Source organism: Ascaphus truei, chromosome 1, assembly GCF_040206685.1.
Source record: "Ascaphus truei isolate aAscTru1 chromosome 1, aAscTru1.hap1, whole genome shotgun sequence".
In the NCBI taxonomy this organism is placed as follows: Eukaryota; Metazoa; Chordata; class Amphibia; order Anura; family Ascaphidae; genus Ascaphus; species Ascaphus truei.
Window position 1 is genome coordinate 71,712,105 of NC_134483.1, and position 21,571 is coordinate 71,733,675.

The 21,571-nt window shown below is 39.8% G+C and overlaps 1 protein-coding gene across 8 annotated transcripts in view; it reads right to left on the reverse strand.

Annotated features, from left to right (window-relative positions):
* MIER3 (MIER family member 3) overlaps positions 1-21,092 on the reverse strand; it is a 32,312-nt gene extending 11,220 nt beyond the window's left edge. The window contains exons 1-15 of one of the 8 annotated variants that reach the window (XM_075589404.1): positions 20,997-21,092; positions 19,448-19,472; positions 16,008-16,067; positions 15,326-15,582; positions 14,331-14,476; positions 12,273-12,407; positions 11,377-11,497; positions 10,929-11,014; positions 9,112-9,184; positions 8,663-8,811; positions 7,599-7,680; positions 6,529-6,623; positions 5,380-5,507; positions 4,708-4,850; positions 3,100-4,423 (exon numbers count right to left, since the gene is read on the reverse strand). In XM_075589404.1, the coding sequence (XP_075445519.1) occupies positions 3,969-4,423; positions 4,708-4,850; positions 5,380-5,507; positions 6,529-6,623; positions 7,599-7,680; positions 8,663-8,811; positions 9,112-9,184; positions 10,929-11,014; positions 11,377-11,497; positions 12,273-12,407; positions 14,331-14,429 (1,566 nt within the window). In that variant the 5' untranslated portion in view covers positions 14,430-14,476; positions 15,326-15,582; positions 16,008-16,067; positions 19,448-19,472; positions 20,997-21,092 and the 3' untranslated portion in view covers positions 3,100-3,968. Of the gene's footprint in view, positions 1-3,099; positions 4,424-4,707; positions 4,851-5,379; positions 5,508-6,528; positions 6,624-7,598; positions 7,681-8,662; positions 8,812-9,111; positions 9,185-10,928; positions 11,015-11,376; positions 11,498-12,272; positions 12,408-14,330; positions 14,477-15,325; positions 15,583-16,007; positions 16,068-16,333; positions 16,428-18,111; positions 18,273-19,447; positions 19,473-20,996 lie in introns of those variants that run through there. The other 7 variants (XM_075589386.1, XR_012799806.1, XM_075589376.1 and 4 more) reach the window with 7 other exon arrangements.
* Positions 21,093-21,571: the final 479 nt, after the last annotated feature.

Here is a 21,571-nt window from a genome sequence, read left to right on the forward strand (position 1 = left end):
AGCAGGAACTAGAGATGCACCAATTGGGATGTTTGATCACAGTTTGTATCGTTCGATGTAATTACAACCAAGCTTACATTTCTTTGACAAATATCCTCCGCAATTGGAAAAGGTTACTCTTTAGTTTGAAAATTAAAATTTTCAACAACTATGCAGAAAAATAGCACGTACGGCAGTTGTGTTGTGCCCGCCTCCTCCCAATTTTCTAACCAATCAGACGAAGGGCATTGCATTTGACCCTTGTACTCAATGCACAAGTTGGTGTCAAGAAGAAGAGGGGCTAAGTGAAGTCTTATGGTTTCAATCTAATGTTTACAAACTAGACTGAAAAATGGTAAAAAATAAAAACACAACCTCATAACTGTGTTTTCTTAAGAATCTATCACCCATGGTTTAACCCCTTTAATGTCTTACGGATGAAGGTTAGTTGTGGTCCTAGGTGAGACTGCACCTTTAATATAATATGTTGGTTTCCTTTCTATGTAAAATGTCTGTTCCTAAAAACTAAAGATGGATAAGGGAAAATCTCAAACTTCACAAAGTAATACAGATGTGCAGCAAGCAGTTCCATTATCCACATCAAGCATCAGCAACAATTGTGTGTGTGTGTAACAGGAAAATTAGCTCATATAGTTGACTTTTATTTTTGTTCAATTGGTGCACCACTATCATATAGTATTGCTCTAAGCACCGAACCAGTTACACTTCCAAATGAATCATAGATCCTCAACAGACTTCCTGTAAATTAAAGAACATAAAACAAAAAATATATATATATATAAATATGTATATATATATTTATATTGTATCTCCCAAGTTTAACTGTTCATGGATTTTTTTTTTGGTTTGTCTGCATGAAAAACAATGCTGCAAAAACAAAGAATTCATCAGTTTCCTAAAGGAATTGTGCTTTAACAGTTAAGAGTTCAAAAGGCAAGATAGATTCTTCACGTTTGCAGGTTCCTTCATGCCAACCCTAAAAAAAAAAAATGCACAATCTTTGAACCCCTTAGCTTGCCAGATGGGCCTGAACCACAAGTGCTTCATAATAATAACAAATGCATTGCCATGCAAAGTCCAGGAGTTTTTTTGCTGTATCACTAAACTGTGAACTCTATCATTGCAATGGATTGCAGGTTCATCGGCAGCGTGTGGGCTAGTAAAACCAAAACATGATCTGAACAGAAGAAAAGTCCAGCTTTTAAAGAAAGAAAAAAAAAAAAGATAATAAATAGCTATATTACATGGGTAAAGTTAATAGTGGTACACGTTCGAGTCACGTCACGCATGCACAAAAATGTTACTATACACTGCAGAAAGTCTGAAAACAATATTACAGAAATAGATATCTAAGTTAAGGAGAATTTACACGTATTTACAAAAATCTTGCAAATTATTGCCTCATAATAATAACAATTAGAGGTAAATATACAATGCTTGCACGCTCACAGTTTTCACCCCTCTTGTTGTGCAATGCGTTGCTGGCTGCTCCGGGAGCAGAGGGGGATCAGCCGGTTGCTTCCAGAGGGGCCTAGAACACATTGCAAAGCATTGCAGGCCTCTTAATAGACAGAAAAAGGATCCATGAGCTAGGTCAGGGCAGCATTTCTAAAAGACAACTTTCTAGCTGGATTCTTTTTTTTCTTACCCCAACCTGAAATACAATTTTCTGAATTTTGGTCAAAAAACAACTCGCTCATTAAATGACTAAAGTGTCTGTACAACTTGCTGACAATCAAAAACTATTGATAAGAGACTTGGAAGTCTCTTCATTTATATTGAGAGTCCAGCAATGCATAGATAAACTGAAGATTACTGCATTAGCTATTGAGAATGGTCACGTTCATTTAAGTGCAACTGGTATAAGCATTCAGTCATCCTTGTGTAATGATGATTTTATACAGCCACTGTAAAACCATTGTTAGGGGGGGTGGGGGGGGGGGGAAATAAAATGAATTAAAACTAAACAAAAAAACACACATGGGATAAAGCCCAGCACAACTCGGTGAGATGCCATTTTCATGAGAAGGAAATGTGATCTAAATAGGGACTGCTATGCAAAGTCACGTTACTCATTATTAAACTGCATACTGGTGGGACAAAGTCCTTTAGTTCAATTATCTGGATACGATAAAGGTACATTTCTGTCCACTGTAACTCACTTTCCCCATACATTTGCAGATGTGTAAACGCCTAATAATTCTTCAAATGTTCTAGCAAGAAAATCCTAAGAACAGTAGCATGAGACTGATGTTAATGTAGTTCACAGTAAGCTTAATAAATATCCCCCCGCCCTATCCATTCTACGCGTTCAGTAGGACCCCAAAACACATGGACATCTGCAATGAATGAAAGATGGACGTACATGAATGTATCGTTTTTACATTTTCATAACAAATGTGGCAGCTTTTCTTATGTAAAGAAAAAAAACAAAATGCTAAAAAGTAAACTTTGTATAATCCAAATAAACCTATTCAGAACCAGAAAATGCTAACAACAGCACTAAAGGGTTAACCCTTCACTAGCAAATGGACAGCGAAGCACTGCAGGCCCTTTTGCCAGCAAAGAGGGTTAAAAGGCAAAGTGAAGCGCAAAGTGAGAGACTCTTTGGCAGAGGAAGCGCACAGATCTGTGCACTTTTTAACTGTCACATCTTCAACATGTTTGCAAAACGAGCACACAAATTATTCTTAACCTCCCCGCTGCAGTAGAGGCCAATAATGTATTGGAGAGCAATGGCCTATGCGGCAGGAAAGGGGTCATAGTGAAATGAAAATGAGCCTTTCGTGATGCTTGAATTTCACAGAAAAGAACAAATGTTGAATATTTAGTTAGACCAGCTTAGAAAAAAAATATATATGTTATAACCAGGAGTTCCATGGCTCTGTATAGCTCACGCAATGCAGGGAAAACAGCAAAAACAAAAGTGGCACATCACAGCTCTATTACAGTACACAAAATGAAAAGTACCCCAAAATGCACAAACCCACTGAACTGCAATGCTGCAAGATAGAACTAGGATGTATACGGTAATGTAAACTTAGTGGTAAATTCGAAGGTATGCCGACTGTGCTTGTGGACAATGTCAGCTGCCTCAGGAAAGTTTAAGATACACAGATCAATGTGTAATTTATTTTACAATCTTCAAAAGTTGTGGACAAGTTTCCCTCTTCCCCCTAAGCAAAAATACAATGCAATTTCACACACACACACACACAAAAAAAAGGGGTTTTTGCCAATTTTGGTGAAGTACACAGAACCATACTGGCAGTATCACATCTTCTGTGTCAGGGACCCCTGGCTTGGTAACTTTGCAATAGAATCCGAGAACATGTGTTCATATGATGAATACACGGTCCCACGTGATGGCTTCCTTAGCGATGAACTTGCTGTAAACCGAAGTGCTCCCTCTTTTGTGTCGCATACGAGACGGTTCTGTTAAAAATAAAAATGTTGGATGTTTGTGCAGTTCAAATTGGAGTATCCCAGCCCTGCCTTCAATAAAAAAAAAAAATATATATATATATATATATATGCTACATTAAAGCAGGGATTGGATTGGTACCTGTAAACATTGATATTCCACTGCACCCATTGCTGCGAAGGTGAACTAGACCAGGAGAACCCAGTATATATTTGATTCATAACCTCTGTGCTGGTTTTGAGATGGAGACCCATTATCTACATACTTTAACAAAAATAGAAGTTGAGCTTAAAGCTGCACCCCCGATATTAATCAGAGTTCCCAACTTTGCTGAACATAGTCTGTCGTTTCCACATTTATGGACCAAAACGAAGTTATTCTTGACAAAATCAAGATATAGTTCTTTACATACAAAGACATCACTGATGTCATAGCAAGAAAAAAAAAGTTCAAACTTCCAGTGAAAGACTAAGCAAACCTGAAGTTTATGATCAGATTTACCACAACTGTATACCCAAATGTTTTTTGGAGGCTGTAGTTGGAATTATTCCGATTGTAGGGCTGTGTGGTGTAGTGCGTGTGAATTTATAAAACTATTTGTCTCGTTTGCAGATAAACTGCTAAAGTCCGCCACAGATACAGCCATTTTGGCACTGGTAATGTGGTGTGTATGGTTCTCAAAGTCCACACCAAGGTTATTTACAGAAACATCATTCATGTACGATTCCGGGACCGAGATTCCCATTTTTAGTCTCTTCATTGGTCTCTCAGGCTCCTCGTTGCATAAGCTCACAGGGTTGAGCTCGGAGGGATAAAATCCAGTCTCAAATAAGTTAAAACAATCACTTTCCCCATTGGTGTGTAAGGTGAGCAAGTCTTCTGTCCCAGCAGGCACATGATTGACTGGTCCCCTGGGTAAAGTGTCTAACGCAGGGAAGCCATCATTCAAGCAGTTCACGTCTGTGGAATTGCATACTGTGGCTACACTATTGGTCAATGCTGGAAAAAAATAAAAAACCAACACAAAAAAAACAAACGTTACTTTTAATACTTGAGGAGAACATGTTGAAATTAGATCTCTGCTCATTACACAGTCAGTTAGCAAAATATTTTAGCGCTGCAATAATATCAAGTCACTCTGACATAACTCGTTCTGAGGACACCCAGAATAACGTATTGATCCCACAAATGGATAGCAAAATTGCATTGGATTGGAAGAATTACATTCTGGCGGGGAGGGTGCAAGGAAGTCATGTTTAGATGGTGTGAACATATAATCTCACCTGTCAGATCATTTGCTGTGATGGAGTTCAAAATGCTAAGCGGAGAGTCAGAGATAGGATCTATCCTTTGACAGGTTAAGGCGGACACATTTTCTGCTCCTCCAAGTACCTCTGCTTCATCTACCAAGTGGTCCATGAAGTCCCTTAAACAGAAACATGCAAGAAGTTGCAAACAAGTAATATGTAAAGCCTACTGAACAGATAACGTATATAAAGGGAATTGAAGCACTCAGGAATTCATGAACGAGCGAGTTACAACTGTGCGTTAACCCAGGGGTGCTGAACGCCAATTCTCAATCGCCCTCAAGCTTCAGCACAGGTGGCTCAATCTTTGACTGAGCCTCTCATTGAGCCACGTGTGCTGAAGCTGGGATATCCTGAAAACCTGACCTGTTTGGGGGGGTGGGGGCTTGAGGACTGGAGTTTAGCACCCCTGCATTAACTGCTATACACAAGCAAATGTGGGTACACTCTTTTGTGAATCTCACCCTTACCGGTTTGTTTTTAGTCCTTTATTAAATTAATCTTTATAAAAGTCAAATAGAATTTAATCCTTAGTTCGAAAAATAATATAAAATTTGCCCAAGAGTAGATATAAACATATATCTATTATTAAGAGTACTGCAACATGAACCAAATTGTCCATTAAATGTGGTTTATATTTATACTTACGTTACTCCTGGGTGATGGTTATATCTTTTCTTTCCAAATCTTGTTTGTTGGGCAAAATAATCATACCGTTCAGATTTCTTCCACATGTAGTAGAAGGCTACGCATTCAGCAACTGTTCGAGACCTCACCTACAACAAGAGCAACACACGGGGGCTTTAGGCCGGCTCTATACTGCGTGTGCTTGCTACGCCGTGTACGCGCAGCAGTTTTAGTTGGCTGAGGTTAGTCAGCCGTTCTATAATTATGCCGCGCGCAGAAAGGCAGGGAGCATGGAACCAGCCAACAGGGGGGGGAGGGGGAAGATGAAGAAAATAAAGAATTTGCGTCGCTACCGCCACTGAAATGTGTGTGTACAATGTTATTAAAAAATTTTTTATTAAAGTATTCATTTATTTCAAAAAACTTATTTAAACACACACACACACAAAGTGTGCGGCACGTGCACGCGCGCTCCCGGCCGCACACAGTATATAACGAGCCTTACAGAGCTAGGGGTGAATTGAAGAGAATTGCAAAATTAGGAGGAGAAATCCCTGCCAGTCACTGCAATACATCCAGCAAAAAGCATCCAACCAAGGTAGCAATGTATTCAATTAGCATCATTGAACATTGCTGAAATTGGCGATTGTGAGTGCCAGTCAAAATGGAGTGGATTAAAAACTAGACATTGTTCGACCATGCACTGAATACAATTTGATCACAATTACTCTGCTGATTCTCATTTTAGGTAGCCGTAATCAGTGGAAATCAATCACAGCTCAGTTTTCATGAGGGGTTAATTATGTAGTTACAGGGAGCTTTGGTTGATGTAAGAAAATGTACAGGTCACTTGTTCTCTGGTCTCCGTGCAATATTAGCTGACACATAGATGATTGTCCCTGGTTGTTCACAAATTCTACTTTAGTGGCTTATCAATTATAGAAAGTAGTCTGTCGCCTACAAAGTCCTATACTTTGGGTTGAGCCTCCTAACCATTCATGCCTTGCTATCAGAATATGCAGCCTATGACATAATACATAAAAACACATTACATTCATTTAAAGTTAGACAGATTTCTATATAACCTAGAACAAGCATTCTCAATACTTTTCCCCCCCACTTAAAGCGTGGAACTTCAATAACAAGGTCTGTGTTGATCTGAATATTTACCTTATTATTTTGTATAAGGTAAAAGTCCTTCCCATAAATGAGCAGCGCATGCTCAAAGTTTCTACATTCTTCCTCAGTCCAAGGTCTGATCTCATCTACAAAATAGAATCATAAAGAGGTTTGTAATAAGAAAACATTAAATGCCTATTTGATTTAGTTATTACCTGGATTTGCCAAAGGAGCTAGCTGTGTTCGGCACAGCCTAAAGTGGGCATGACAACTGTTTACGAACAGCACAGGAACATAGAAACTGATGACACATAAGAACCACTTTGCCTAATTTATATGCCAACTTTCTTATACGTTATTCTAAGTAGTTTGGAATTACTTTACTATAGCAGCCTCCACCTCTCCTGGGAAGTATTTCCAAATTATCCACTACCCATTATGTAAAGTTGTTCCTCTGATTTCCCCTGAGCCACCCACCAGTGGCGATACTACCATATGTGCAGCTGGTTCAGTTGCAATGGGGCCCACCACCTTTAGGGGCCCATCCTCAATGCACTGGAACACAGTTCCAGAACTTATTTTAGCAGCAAGAACAGCATTTCAAAAGGCCCCCTCTCCGCACACCTCTTCCGCGGGCCCTTTACCCAGCGGCAGCCCACTCAGGTTGTCCAATCACAGAAGTTAGGCCCCACCGGAATTGGGCCCAGCAATCCGCAATCACCGCCTTAGTGGGCTCCAGCCGTCACGTCCACGTAAGGAACCGCTCCACAGGTAAGGCCCCGGGGGGCTACAGGGGGCCTTTTTTATTTAATTTACTTGAACCAGGGCCCAACAGTGACTAGTTCTGGCCCTGCCACCCACCCTTTAGGTCGAGAGCAGGACTTCTTCCATAAGGAAGGATAACCAACGGCATACTATAGGGATTGAAAAAAAATAAAAACATGCTAAAAGTGTACACGTGCAAATGCCTAATATGTATTAAGTCGTGCTACTTTTCCCCCTCAATGCATGCATCGTTTGCCTAGCAGTAATGAGGATAGAGGCAAGATATGAAAATATTGCCTTTCTATTGCTCTGTGATTCCATGCTAAAATAAAACCACACAATTTCCAATAAATTACCATGTGTCATTCTTCCATTGCAGCAGTATCTTTCCAGTGCTTCCCTTACATTGTATTGACACCTGAAGAGTTCATGCAGTGCCTGCAAAGAAAAAGGCAGCATTAAAAAAATGAACAGCGAACACAAATTAGACTGAATGGGTACATGCACATACACTGCTTTCTTTCTACGAAAAAAGGTGGGGATACTGTGGTCCTCCGACAATCTTTCTGTGAGAAGATATTAAGACAGTAGCAGCCTGTGCATGCATGAGAACTCGTGCAGACAGCTACTGTGTTAATAGCTTACACAGTAGCTGTATGAAAAAGGTGGGATATGTACCAACTCATCCTCTACTGGAGCAGCTTTTAACTTCTTTCTTTCTATTGCGTTACTCCAAGGGTGCTCAAGTTCGGTGCTCGAGTGCTGACAAAAGCTGAGCTACTTAGGGGTATAATAACTAAGTTGTCTTAGTGATAATAAAGGCTAGGCCGAAATCGGTTAAAGGAGCAATTCATGCCATTAATTTCCTTCATTTTGTAACACAGGTTTGAAGCAGGGGGTCTCCGGAGCTAAACATGATTAATTTCAGCTCCAGGGACCTGCTTCCGGAGATACAGACCTAGGAGGTGCTGATAGCCGCTCCTGCCGAGCTAGCTGGGGTTTAAACTTTAAAGCCCCCCTAATGGCAGGCCTATAGAAAGACAAAACCTGATGACGTTACAACTTCCTATTGGCCTGCAGGGCGCGGGAGCTTTGAAACGCCGCCCTAGTAACCGAGCCACTTCTAAAGCCACCTATGGAGGTAAGTATCTCGGGAAGCAGGACGTCCCCGGGGTTGAAATTAATGGTGTTCAGCTTCAGAGACCCCTTGTTTCAATCCTATTAAAAAAAACAAAAACAAAAAAAACACAAACCACCACACCACACGGATTGCCGCCTAAAAAGTGCATGTTTATTGCAGAAATCCTGAAAACCTGGCCTGTTTGTGGCCTTTTGAGGGGCGAGCTTGAGCACTCGTGTTACTCACATTACACTGCAGGTACCTCCAGCAAAGAAAGATGAACAACCACAAAATACATACCTGTTCATCGTCCCTCAGAAGTACACCATCTGGGATCCTGTCAATGACTTTTTCATTAGCAGTCCTTGATGTCTCGTAAAGAAACTCCTTCACTTTATTCTCTGGAAGCACGTCAGGGCTCCAAAGTAATTGGTCTTCATTTTCACATGCTATAAATAAATATTTATACAATTGGCAAATGATTGCTTGCCGGAGGCATCATAAGTTTTATGGAGGGGCCCATAGCCTCAACCATTCTAAATATACCAGGAGTAACCTAACTTTGAAATATACTATAAATCAGGGGCAGTGCAAGGTTTAAATATCAATTGAACATGCTCTAAAATAAATAAACAAATAAAAAATGAAATCTAGATACAAGCAAAGAAGGAAAGTGCACATAATTTGGGGCAGCACATTTGCCGCATAATGAGAGCATGCAATCATATGTACAATTTTGATTTACCTACCTGTTAAATTCAGCGTGTATTTTCCCTGAAAAGGTGGGATTTCTGCCTGATGCTGTGGACCAACCATTATTTCCTAAAATACATAAAAATAAAAAAAAATGAAGGACAAAATCATTCAGCAAATCATAATGCTTAAAGGGTTTTTGCAACAAAAAAAAATCTTTACAATGTATGTGTCATGTTACTGCTTAAAAAAAACGGGGTTCTCAAAAAGGGAAAGTTTTCAGTATTACCAATTCTGTCATTCCCATCACAGCACATGAATAAAATAGATGAAAGCTCATAAATCCGCCCATTAACAAGATATGGTTTAGGTACTCAAAGTTCCATTATTTCAAGCTGGGGGCTGCTGCTTTAACTAAGGACACAGCAACGTTTTCATGTTTCTCTAGATTTGTTCAAACCCCGAGCGTAATTCCACAAGACATTTTCTGCTATTTTAGTTACAAAATACAGAAATATCCAGCATGTTGTGTAACGCTTAAGCACACGTCTACATCTGAGTCGCCCCAACATCGGACAGCCTTTGGCGCACCCAAAGTGTGTGAGCCGTTCGCTGTTTGGTGATGTTAAGTCTGCTCTATTTCAATCTGAAACTCACCAGCCCTTTTATCCCCTTTACCCAATTTTCCAACTCTTAACTGTTCATGAAATGTACAGGCATACCCCGCATTAACATACGCAATGGGACCGGAGCATGTATGTAAAGTGAAAATGTACTTAAAGTGAAGCACTCCCTTTTTCCTACTTTTGATGCACGTACTGTACGGCAATCGTCATACACGTGCATAACTGATGTAAATAACGCATTTGTATCAGACTCTATTGTCTCCCCGCTTGCGCACAGCTTCGGTACAGGTAGGGAGCCAGTATTGCTGTTCAGGACGTGCTGACAGGCGCATGCGTGAGCTGCCGTTTGTCTATTGAGCGAAATGTACTTACTCGCGAGTGTACTTAAAGTGAGTGTCCTTAAAGCGGGGTATGCCTGTATTGGAATTAACTGTATAACCCTGTTCATTTAATGTAACCATGTATTGTTATAACTCTGTGCCCAGGACATACTTGAAAACGAGAGGTAACTCTCAATGTATTACTTCCTGGTAAAACATTTTTATAAATAAATAAATCACGTGTGCAAAACAAAGTGTGAGTGCTGTGTGATTGCTTACACAGCTTCCAATGCTACTTGAGTACAATTTCTATATGGCATCTCAGTCTACTGCACAAGCAATCACTGCAACTAGACATCTGCTGTATTCAATGAATCCATGATTATGGTGCACTACATATCATTTAACTATACAGGCAGTCCTCGGTTATCCGACACAATGCGTTACTCAAAATGGCGTTGGATAGCGAAACGTCTTAAAGCGAAACACGTTTTCCCATAGGAACACTGTTTAAATGAAAGGTTCCGTTCCTGAAGGCATTTTTAATGCTAAAATACACAAAATATTTTATGCAGGCAATAAGATACGCAGCACGCACATAAATTATATAGTGTATATACTGTATTATATATATAATATAAAATATTATATAGTATAATATAGTATAATATATATATTATATACACATAAACAACTTTGCAAAGCGTTGGATAAGCCGTTTTGGCGTTGTAAAAATGAACATAGGTATGCATTGCATAGCATTGGATAAGCCATTCGTTGTAAAGCGAAGCGTTGTAAAGCGAGGACTGCCTGTAATTGCCAGGTTCCGAAATAGTGGTATTATAATTAAACAGACATGGTTCTTTAAAATATTTTTTTTTACATTTCCGCACACAATGGAAAGACATCATACACACACACAATTACCTTTTTAAAGTCCTCTGCTGAATTCCCAATATCCATTTCCAAATCCTCGCTCTCTGACTCCTTATCACCATCGCAGATAGTGTTAGCTTCATTTCCAAGTTAAAGAAAAGTGCATTATTAGTTTAAACCTTGTGAAAATAATAGAAAATATACATACATGTACTAATCAGATGAGTTGGTGTTCATCGAATTTGCTTTATCCAACTAACCATGTACAATATATGCAGAGAAATAATCATATAGAATAATATTTCCAAAGGAAGAAAGGTCGGGATTAGTTCAATTATATTTATATTTTTTTACCATAAGTATTACAAAAGTCAGTCTTCAGATTGTTTTAGTACAAAGAGGTGACTTCTGGGGTCCACTTTTGATGATTCCCAGGTAACATCACATGTTCCCAAAAACAAGAAATAAAAAAAGTGTATACATGTATACTTTTTCTTACATCTTAAAGGACGTGGAAAGAAGTCTGTTGCTTCATGTGATGTAACCGATGGTGTTAAGTCGTCAGCAGAAGACTGAGTTTCTTCATCATCACCTGACAAAAGGTCTTTTGCTATTTCCTCCTGAAATAAAATGCATCTTCAATTCTCGAAGGCACAAAGTACTAGTAGGACAACATTCAAAGCATAAAACCTGATGGTTGATAATTATAAGTTAATTTGTGAAATCGGTTTCCAATAGCAAAGTCTTAAAAAAAGTACTAGAAACGTACATGCGCGCACACACACACACTTTTTTCAAAAATCTATCATAATACCCTTTTCTTATATTATAACAAAACATTTGGACAAAATGTGGGAATATGGGAGGGAAGAGAGAGAGGGGGGGGAATGAAGAAGGGGAACAAATTCTATTTGTTTATTATTTCTAATTATTTATATAAAAGCGTTCCACACAAGTGCACATATTCATTACCATCCAAATTTTAAAAAAATTAAAAAGCAGATGCTTCTGAAGTGCAACAGCTCGGAAAAAAATAGTCAAATCTCTATACTGCACAAACAAAAACACATGTTAAAGGATGTGTAAATTGAGTATTAAGGAATCTTTAATAAATCAACATTTTGGAAGTACAGCACTCCACAAAAAAAATATATAGCCTTCTAAAATAATCCATTGGTATAATAAAATTTTTAAAAAAAAAGGGAAAACAGACTAATTGTTGCCTACTATGGGAACATATGAGTGTAACAGTAATCTGATATATTATCCACGTTTAGTACCAGAACAGTTATCGGCGTTGTGTAATGACCCTCAGCAAATAAAAAAAGGGCATTACGTTTCTTACATAAAACAAAAAAGGGGGGGGGGGGGGAGATCAAGTTGTCATACACTTACTTTATCCAGCGTCATATCTGGCAGCTCATCAGCAAGTTCACTGGGAGAACTGTCTGCACTGGAACCTGCAATTACTGGATCTGCAGGTTCATAGCCATAAATCGCTAGCAAATCTTCTAGAGGCATGTTTCCTTCCTGTGAAAATACAATTTCATTATGTCCTAAAATGTGCAATTACGTGCGTCAGATGAAACATAACTCATGAAATGAATTTACCATGGAGGACAGCTAACGAACAAATAATACTGTACATACTGCCTGACAATTTACTGAAAAACAAATATTAAAAAAAAAAAAAAGGTAAAAGAAAGGGGGTGGGGTGGGGGGGGGGTTGGGGAGAAGGAGAGGAGCTTTAATTACTGATAATTTTTCCCAACACTTCTTGCTTAATATCCTTTGATTACATGAACTGCCCAAAAGCAAATGTTCCAAACTATTTTGGCCAAGTTCACAATATGCAATGGTGATAACAACGGCTGTGTTGGTATTAGTGTTACGCTGTTCTCAGATGTGTAAAAAAAAAATTTCATTTCGCCAATATGCAATTATACAGATTAGGAGGAATACATATTGTGAGGACAAGGCACTACAAAGCAACAACCAAGGATATCTACATGAAATGATGGTAATATAATGTGTTGTAATGTATTACTTATATATAGACCCAAGTGTTTGTTTAATTCTGTGGAGCAGTCAGAGTATATAAAAGGCATCAGTCAAAAGGAAACTACACAGAATGACTATTTTAAGCGACATTTCCTGGTCCCGATATGAGGAACAGGTTTTAGATGCTGAAAGGACTATTATATGCTAAGCCAGGGGCGCGCAAACATTTTTTGCTGCACCCCCCCCCACCTGCTCCTCTCCGTTCTGGGCCTCTCCTCCCTCCTTACCTTGCGTGGCGTCGGGGTCACATAACCCGCAGCGTCATTTGATGTGTGACATGACGCCGCGTTGCCATGGACACAAGTGACGCCGGCAGAATCCAGGTAACTTTCAGAGTTGCAGGGGCCTCGCGATCTCCTGGCATTTAATTTAAATGCCTCAGGGAAGAGCGCAGGGCCTCTGCAACCGCCCACGCCCCCCCAGACAAATCCAGCGCCCCCCCACATTGCGCACCACTGTGCTAAGCTATGCAATGTATTACAGATATACTGCTGGCACTGGCTGTGTTTAAAGCAGCAAAACGTGAAATCGTAGCCGATTTATATTTTTTTAAAAACACAACAAAAAAAAACACACTTTTGTAGTATTAGACAGACTGTTTTTTTTATTTGTTTATATTCAAAACTGTTAATGCCATATTTTTGAGTTTTGTAGCATCCTTTGATTTGTATAGCTTTTTTTAATCCACCTCTCAAGCTGTCCCAGATCTTTGCAACACTTTCCTGTTTGTAATAATTTGTTGCAAATGTTCCCAGCAATTTGAGCTGTAAACTGTAACAGTAGAGTTACCTTATTATAAGGATACATTGTAGCTGCTGAGTTACACTGACTGAAGCGGCCATTATGTTAGTCACACAATCAGGATTTTGACAGATTTATAACAGGAGCACCAAACGGTTGCAATCTTAGATAAGAATGTAGAATTATACATTGAATGTAGAATTATACAAAAAAATATCCATATACAAATAAAGAAAAAAAATTGATTGGAAATGCTGCTTAAAAAGGTAAGAAACCCACAGCCCTCGCCAACAAAAGTAATGTGTTTTTCTCATTTAAGAAAGGTTAAATGTAAAGTCTGCATATTCTATAGTTCTAAAAGAACCAAAAATGGTCTGTTAGAGATGTAAAAAACAAACAAACACATGCTGAGGTGCATCGTGAGTAGACCTTTAAAAAAAAATAAAAAAATAGTGTTTTTTTTGTAGAAATATTCAAATAAATAAAAATACCCCAGAACTCTCAGTTGCATTCTTTATGGCTGAATGCAATACTACAAAACAACAGCTAAGATCTGGAACAGGAATTCAAAGGTCTGGAAAATACTAGCATTTCTGCTTAACACCCAAATTGCAGAATACTTAAAATCAAAAGCCTTTCTGGAATATGTACCTTTTCTAAATCCTCAATTTCAGAGCCAAAGTTTTTGCCACCCTCCTTCATTTCTTCCTCTTCGAGAGTTCTCTCATCATCGTAATCATGCACCAACATTTCTGCTGTTGGGTCAAAATCATGATCCTCAGAAGACAGAGAGCCAACTGCAACAGAGAAAATGTCACTCACTTTACAAAACCTCATCAAGAAAGATACAATGCAAAGAGCACTAGAGATCTAGCATGCTAATTTCAATAAAAGCAAAGAGGATTCTTCAATGCATTCCTTATTACAACAAACATTGAACAAACACTGAAAAGCAGTAGCAGTATAACTGGTAATCGTTTTAGTTTAAACTGCCATTAGATGATTTTCAAAGCCCCTTGTGCAAAAATAGGCATGTTAGTTTATTAACAAATATAAGGATAACGCAATTGTACCTAGTAATTAAATGATGTAAAATTCAGTTAGCTAAAGCAGAACGTTGTCTGTGCATACCTCCTATACGGCAGGCACACCTAGTATAATTAAATATATTCTGCCAGCAATCTATTTTTGAATCAACAAAATATTTAAATATTCAGAATACATAGCCCAAGTATGTAGTTAAACCCCAAAAACATTGTACGCAATTCAACACGGTGCTACATTTAGATTTTGTACACACCCAGTTAGTTTAAAACCGGGTATTCCACAACCGGAAAGCTTAAGGCGTTTTCCTAACCCTCCAACATTGCAGGTGCACATAAAATTGGAGTTTCCACAACACCCTATAATTTATATTACAAAAATGCTTGCATAATACTTTTCTATCTAAAGCAGGTTTTAAAAAAATGATTAGAATACATGCTTAGTACAGGAAGCTTTCTACTAAGTTCTACGCCCATAAGGATGTTTTGAAACAGTGTACAGTGTAAACTGCTTGGTGGCCTTATCCTTGTAGGATACGCAGTGTAGCTTGGATAGATTTAATGGGAGCAGTAACATGTAGGTTTCGATTACGGATTACATACCGATTTACAGATTAAAAATCGGAAGAAAAAAAATTTGTGGTATGAAAAAAAAAATGTATGTATCCCAACGAATTTTTATGGCCACGCCAAAGAAGTATCAAGACTTGGAAATGATCAGAATCGCAGCAATTACAACTCTGCACTGTTTCACTCCTTTGCAGTCACAGGTTCCAGCGATGCTTTGCTACGCAATTCATTTCTGGCTCTTCTGGCAGCAAAGGTGTTAATGGCAAATTTAAAAACAAACAGTTTTATTCCTACAAGAGAAAACACAATCCAGATATTACCATAAACACAGACTTAACAAACCATAAAACAAGATTACTGTACACTGAAGATGCAAAGTGCACATTTCAGAGAAGCATTATTTACTACAGGGGTGCTCAACTCCAGTCCTTAAGCTCTCCCTCCCCCACCCCCAAAGAGGTCAGGTTTTCAGGATAGCCCAGCTTCAGCACAGGTGGCTCGATCAATCCCTGCTTCAGCACAGGTGGCTCAATCTTTGACTGAGCCTCTGATTGAGCCACCTGTGCTGAAGTGGAAATATCCTGAAAACCTGACTTGTTGGGGGGGCTTGAGGAGTGCCCCCCCAGCGTTACTACCTTCAATTTAATGTCTTAAAGCACCAGCCTCACTTAAGCACTTAAAAAAAAATATATATATATATTGTTTCTCAAATTACCTTTACTGTCTCTTTGTCATTCTGATTGCATATTTCATTGTGAAATGCTTCAGTAGTTATCTATTTCAAAGAAAAATTGAAATAAAACAGTATTTTCGAGGCTTAAATGAATTTTCTAAGAGCTGCTTCGTGTCACAACCCCGGTCTCTGTAATGCTGGTTTCATTACCACCTCCATTCCTCTTTCATGCACACACTCGCTTAGATTGTAAGCTCTCCGTGGGCACGGATTCTGTTTCTATCTTCTGCACTTATACTTGTATTATATTTCCCTGTTTTCTATCGTCTGGATACATTGCGGATGCTATATAAATGAAAATTACATACACTGTAAGAAGAAGTCACAGGCGGCATGCTCCCTGATAGAGGTCCAAATTTAGGCCAGAAGGTGGGAAATTGTCAAAATTTAAAAAGCACAAATCTAAAGTTAAAAAATAAATAAAATAAATTGTTACTGTAATATTCAAATCTATTTTATTCAGCCCCAGTATACCGGTTTAATTTTTATGCTACAGAATATAGCTGCCTGTATTCTATTTGTACGGTTTTGACGATGATTTTACTGCCTAATAGATGACGGCTTATTATAACATTTCTAGCAAATCAAATGATAAATGCATATCTGCTTGTTTCTTTACATAGATATAAATAAGGGCGTCTCTGGAGCTGAACCGTGTCAATGTAATACTTAACAGGACAGGTGCTGCAATAGCATCCTCTCGAGGGGCAAAATTGCATTTTAATATCCCACATAATGCTGTCCAACAGGAAGCTGCCATGTGATCTGCTGCGGCGGCTTCCTATTGACCCACCTAGCCGGGAGATTTAAATACCAGGAAGTAAACGGCGGCACCTTTCCAGGGGAACTGCTGCTTTAGGCTCTGTTTTATTGGAGGAGGGGGGGTCGGGGAGGGGGGAAGGCATTGTTACTTTAACAATGGTGAAAAGAATGAGTAACTTGGTCCCACTCAATAGTATCTCTAATACAACTTGCTAAGTGGGACTGGTGCTATTAATGCAAAAATAACCTAAAAGGTTTTAAAAGCACAATCTGTTTTAGCCAAAAAACACATTTTGTAAAAAAAAAAAAACATTTCTAATTACTATTTTAAGAAGGTTTCTGAATGGGGTAGAACTTCAATCAAGTGTTTCTTGAACCCTTAGCCTACACAGTATTTGTCAGTGACAGAGAGGACGGCTTTGCCTGTGCAAGCTCTCGTACAACAGACACTGAAGCCACACTAGTGGCTACAGGAGACATTCCCACGTCTTGGCTCATTCTCTTTACTAATCTACTTAAACATTATTTATATATATACACACTTTTAGTGTCCAATTTGTATTAACAATAAAAATGTCACTGCCACTATCCCTAAGGCCGCGCTTATAGTGCGCGCGACGGATAACGTCACCCGCGAAAGTTGTATTTCGCTTTGCAGCGACTTCGCAAGCGACCTGGCCATTGATTGGTTCACAGGCTGTCACATGTGGCGACAGCCTCTGAAAAATCAAATTTGACTGGCTTCCAAATTTCACGCCGCCAGCGTCGTTCCCGTCGCGCTTACTTTAAGCGCATGCGACGGCGGCAACACATTTGTTTTGCCACGACGTCAGCACTATAAGCGCAGCCTAAGATAGACTGCACTTTTACCATCATTATGCCAGATCTGACAACTATGGATTTAATTAACCTATAATGTAACAAGCCCTAGTTCCTAAAATAGATCAAGTTCAATTCCCACTTTAATTCTAATAACTTAATATTCTTTCATGGAACACGAGTCTAGCATTTCATAACTAAAGAACGTACCAAGTAAACCAGAGAAAGAATACGGTATTGCATTACATACAATTATCATCAGCAGTTAAGGGGTTAATTTTGGCTTAACTCCCTAGCTGCTGAAATATAACAACACAGCAAAGCATTGCTTAAATCTATCGGTTAAACTTGGCCAGTAATACCTGTACTAGATTCTGCTCAATACATTAAATTAACAATTATCAATTATTCTTCTGTTTCCCCTCTTTTTGTGTCTAAATATATATTTTCTGCCCATTTTTATTTCTGATTATATCTTTTGGGGAAAACAAAGAGTCCTTCTTACCCGCTTTGCTGCCAGAAGGCAATGAGAAGGGGTTAATGTTGCCACACATGCCTTCAAAATTTAAAAGTTCCATCTTAAATGTACTGGTCAGCTGCTACTATACTCATACTTCTGGCAGCTACTATTCCATGACACAGAAGTACCTAAAGTGCATGTATTCCCTTAGTATTAAACGTGATATTGCATGAGAGATGACAAAAAAGAAGAAAATAATGAAACAGTTCACTGTTAAACACTAAAGCCAAGTATTAGTTATATTTAAATATCCCCCACACCCAAACCTTATTAGTTTGTTTTTTCCTTTGAAGAGTTTAATTGAGACCACTGAGAGTAGACACCTTTATGAAAATGTAATCTATAAACTTGGATACACCATGCCTGCTACTAAGGCTACACTAATTCTGGGTACCATTTGCAAAGCACAGGGTTATTATTAATAGTCCTGTGCATCCAAAAGGTGGCTTAAACTAAAAGTAGAGGATGAACAGAGGGATGCAGGCACACAGACATTAGTTTAAGTCTGGGTGCCTGCATCTCTCTGTTCATCCTCTGCATCTTCTGGGACCCTTGGACACCCTTTGACACAGTGTACCGGCAGCCAAGTACACCTCTACCACCCATATTATTGAGTGCCTGCATTCCTCCTTGTATTAAACTAAAAGTAACCTGGCAGTCCTACTTTACACAAAAGAATGAGCAATTCTAAGAAAGAATCAATTTTTTTTTTCAACCCTTCAGTATTTCTCTGTGATAGTGTAAAATGGATTGCTGCAGAAGTGAATTTTCATGTTTACAGTTTACGATTGATATAGACTTGAATTGCTGCACTTGGGGATGTCCCCATAAGAAAGTATTGTATGTGTTGTTGCCATTTAGAGTAAGGCTTTTGGGCTAAAACGTAACCCATTCTCTGCCAGAGGACCATTCTGGCAGCAAAAGGGTTTAACCATCCTACTAAAAATACTTCTGTTTTTAAACAAAATGTATGTTTCTAACGGACTGCAGTGCCAACATATGCTTCGAAGTGTGACTGTATGCTTAAACATGGGGTGTGATAGTAGAACAAGTTCAGTAGTATAAAAGAATTCTAAGAGACCTTTCCTTAAGAAATTAGGCGTCATTCATAAAGAATTTCATAGCAAGAAACTTCACCTATAACAAACTGTTTCAAGAATGATGACTTGACAATAAGACTTCCCATGCCCCACCCCCATCATTAAGCAAAAGCAGCTGACAGAGGAGAGAAGGTTCTAATTGGTCTTCTTCCCCTGGCCTGGTCTAAGCTCTCAGCAAATCAATGTGGCACAAAGCAGAGATGGAAGGAAACGGTACAAACCTGGGCTCGAACTGTCAAAGGACACCTGTGCAGAGAGACAGAAAAAGACAAGGAAATCATTTAACAACTTTTACTGCTTTAAACTAATTTTTACGTGTTTAACTGGAAGTGTTACTTGTTGCGCATTCCCACCAGGCAGTGGTATGACTATGTATATGGGTTCTCTAACCACATATGTGTATGTGTGTACCTCTGCCTGTCAAAGCAGCATGTCCCCATTGTGTGGCCTATGAGCAGATCTGTGTATTTCAACAACTAGTTCCAGCCAGCATAAGTGAGTGTACTCAGCCAGCTGAGTAATGCAAACGTGTGCACTGACAGGGGCACAGGTGTGTCTGTGTGTGTGTATAAACGAGGTCAGACTAAACAGACAAGCATGTGTAGGGCTCAGTAGGCTCAAGTATCAGTGTCAATCACATGTATTTGTAAAATAGATGTATGTGTATATATATATATATATATATATATATATACACATACCAGGTAGGTTTTGTGTGTGTGTGGGTATGTATGTATACATACATACCAGGTAGAGTGTGTGTGTGTGTGTGTAGCACTATGAAAACCCCTTCAGATAACTTATCTTCCACACATGCCCAGCAGATCACTTACAAATGACTGAAGGAGCATTTAGGCAATATGAGTTGGCACTCCTGTGTATATAAAATGTTTAATATATGAACAAGTACCAACATTTTGATGCATTAAAAACAGTTCTATATACGAGTGCCAGCTCACTATTACCGGTGTAATTCATCACGTGATAGATATTGTATACAGGTTTGACACAATCTGGCAGATGGGACATGTGTATATGTGTGTCCAACAGAGATGTAATGTGTGCGTTGATCATCTAAAAAAATCATACATGTAATGCAAGTGTCTATACACATACACATATTAGTTGTCTATTACATAAACACACACAAACGTAGGGGGTATGTGAATATAGATACACATTAATAGTATTCCACCCATCTATACCAGAAAGGTCTCTCCGAGTAAAATATGTATATATACACACACACCTTTCACATTGTAAACAGACACACACGTTGCACACTGAATACATTTATACACACACACACACACGTTGCACACTGAATACATTTATATCATGATGTCCGGGCCGGTGTGAGCTCTTTATTTACACAGCACTCCACATTAGTCGGGACAGCCCAGCCGGACAGTAAGTGAACATTAAGTGTTGGGGGGACTCCCGTGTGAATCCGGCGGCCCGGAGGAGGCTCAGAGCCGCCGGGCACCATGCTAAGGGACCCCGCACTGGAGGAGCCGCCGCCCCTCCCTGGCTCTGCTCCCACCCCAGCCCGGACAGTCCGTTCCCAGCCGCGGCGGCCTACAGCCCAGACCCCCCAGCCGCTCCCTTCAATCTGAGCGGCCCCGCCGACTCCCTGCGCCCCCACACCGCTAGATAAGGCGGCAGCGGTGAAGGGCTGCGGGGATTGAGCCGGAGCTGGAAATCTCCGAGCCCGGGGTTTCCGTGTGAGCCGTCCCTCTCCCCCCACTCCGGCCCGGTTTTCCTCCTTACCTCCGCCATATTGGTCCCTCTTGGCGAACGAGCTGCAATTGCGCCGAGTACCCGGATGGAACGGGCCGGCCAATCAGAAGCCGCCCTGGCAGAGGTGTCCGGCGGCCCAGAGGAGGGGCGTGGCCTAATAGAGGGGACCAGAGAGGGAGAGGAAGGAGCGTGCGGAGATACACACATCACAGCACCACATACACACAGCCACACATAGCACAGCACCACATACACACACATCACAGCACCACATACATACACATCACAGCACCACATACACACAGCCACACATAGCACAGCACCACATACACACACATCACAGCACCACATACACACACATCACAGCACCCCATACACACAGCCACACATAGCACAGCACCACATACACACAGCCACACATAGCACAGCACCACATACACACACATCACAGCACCACATACATACACATCACAGCACCACATACACACACATCACAGCACCACATACATACACATCACAGCACCACATACACACACATCACAGCACCACATACACACACATCACAGCACCCCATACACACAGCCACACATAGCACAGCACCACAT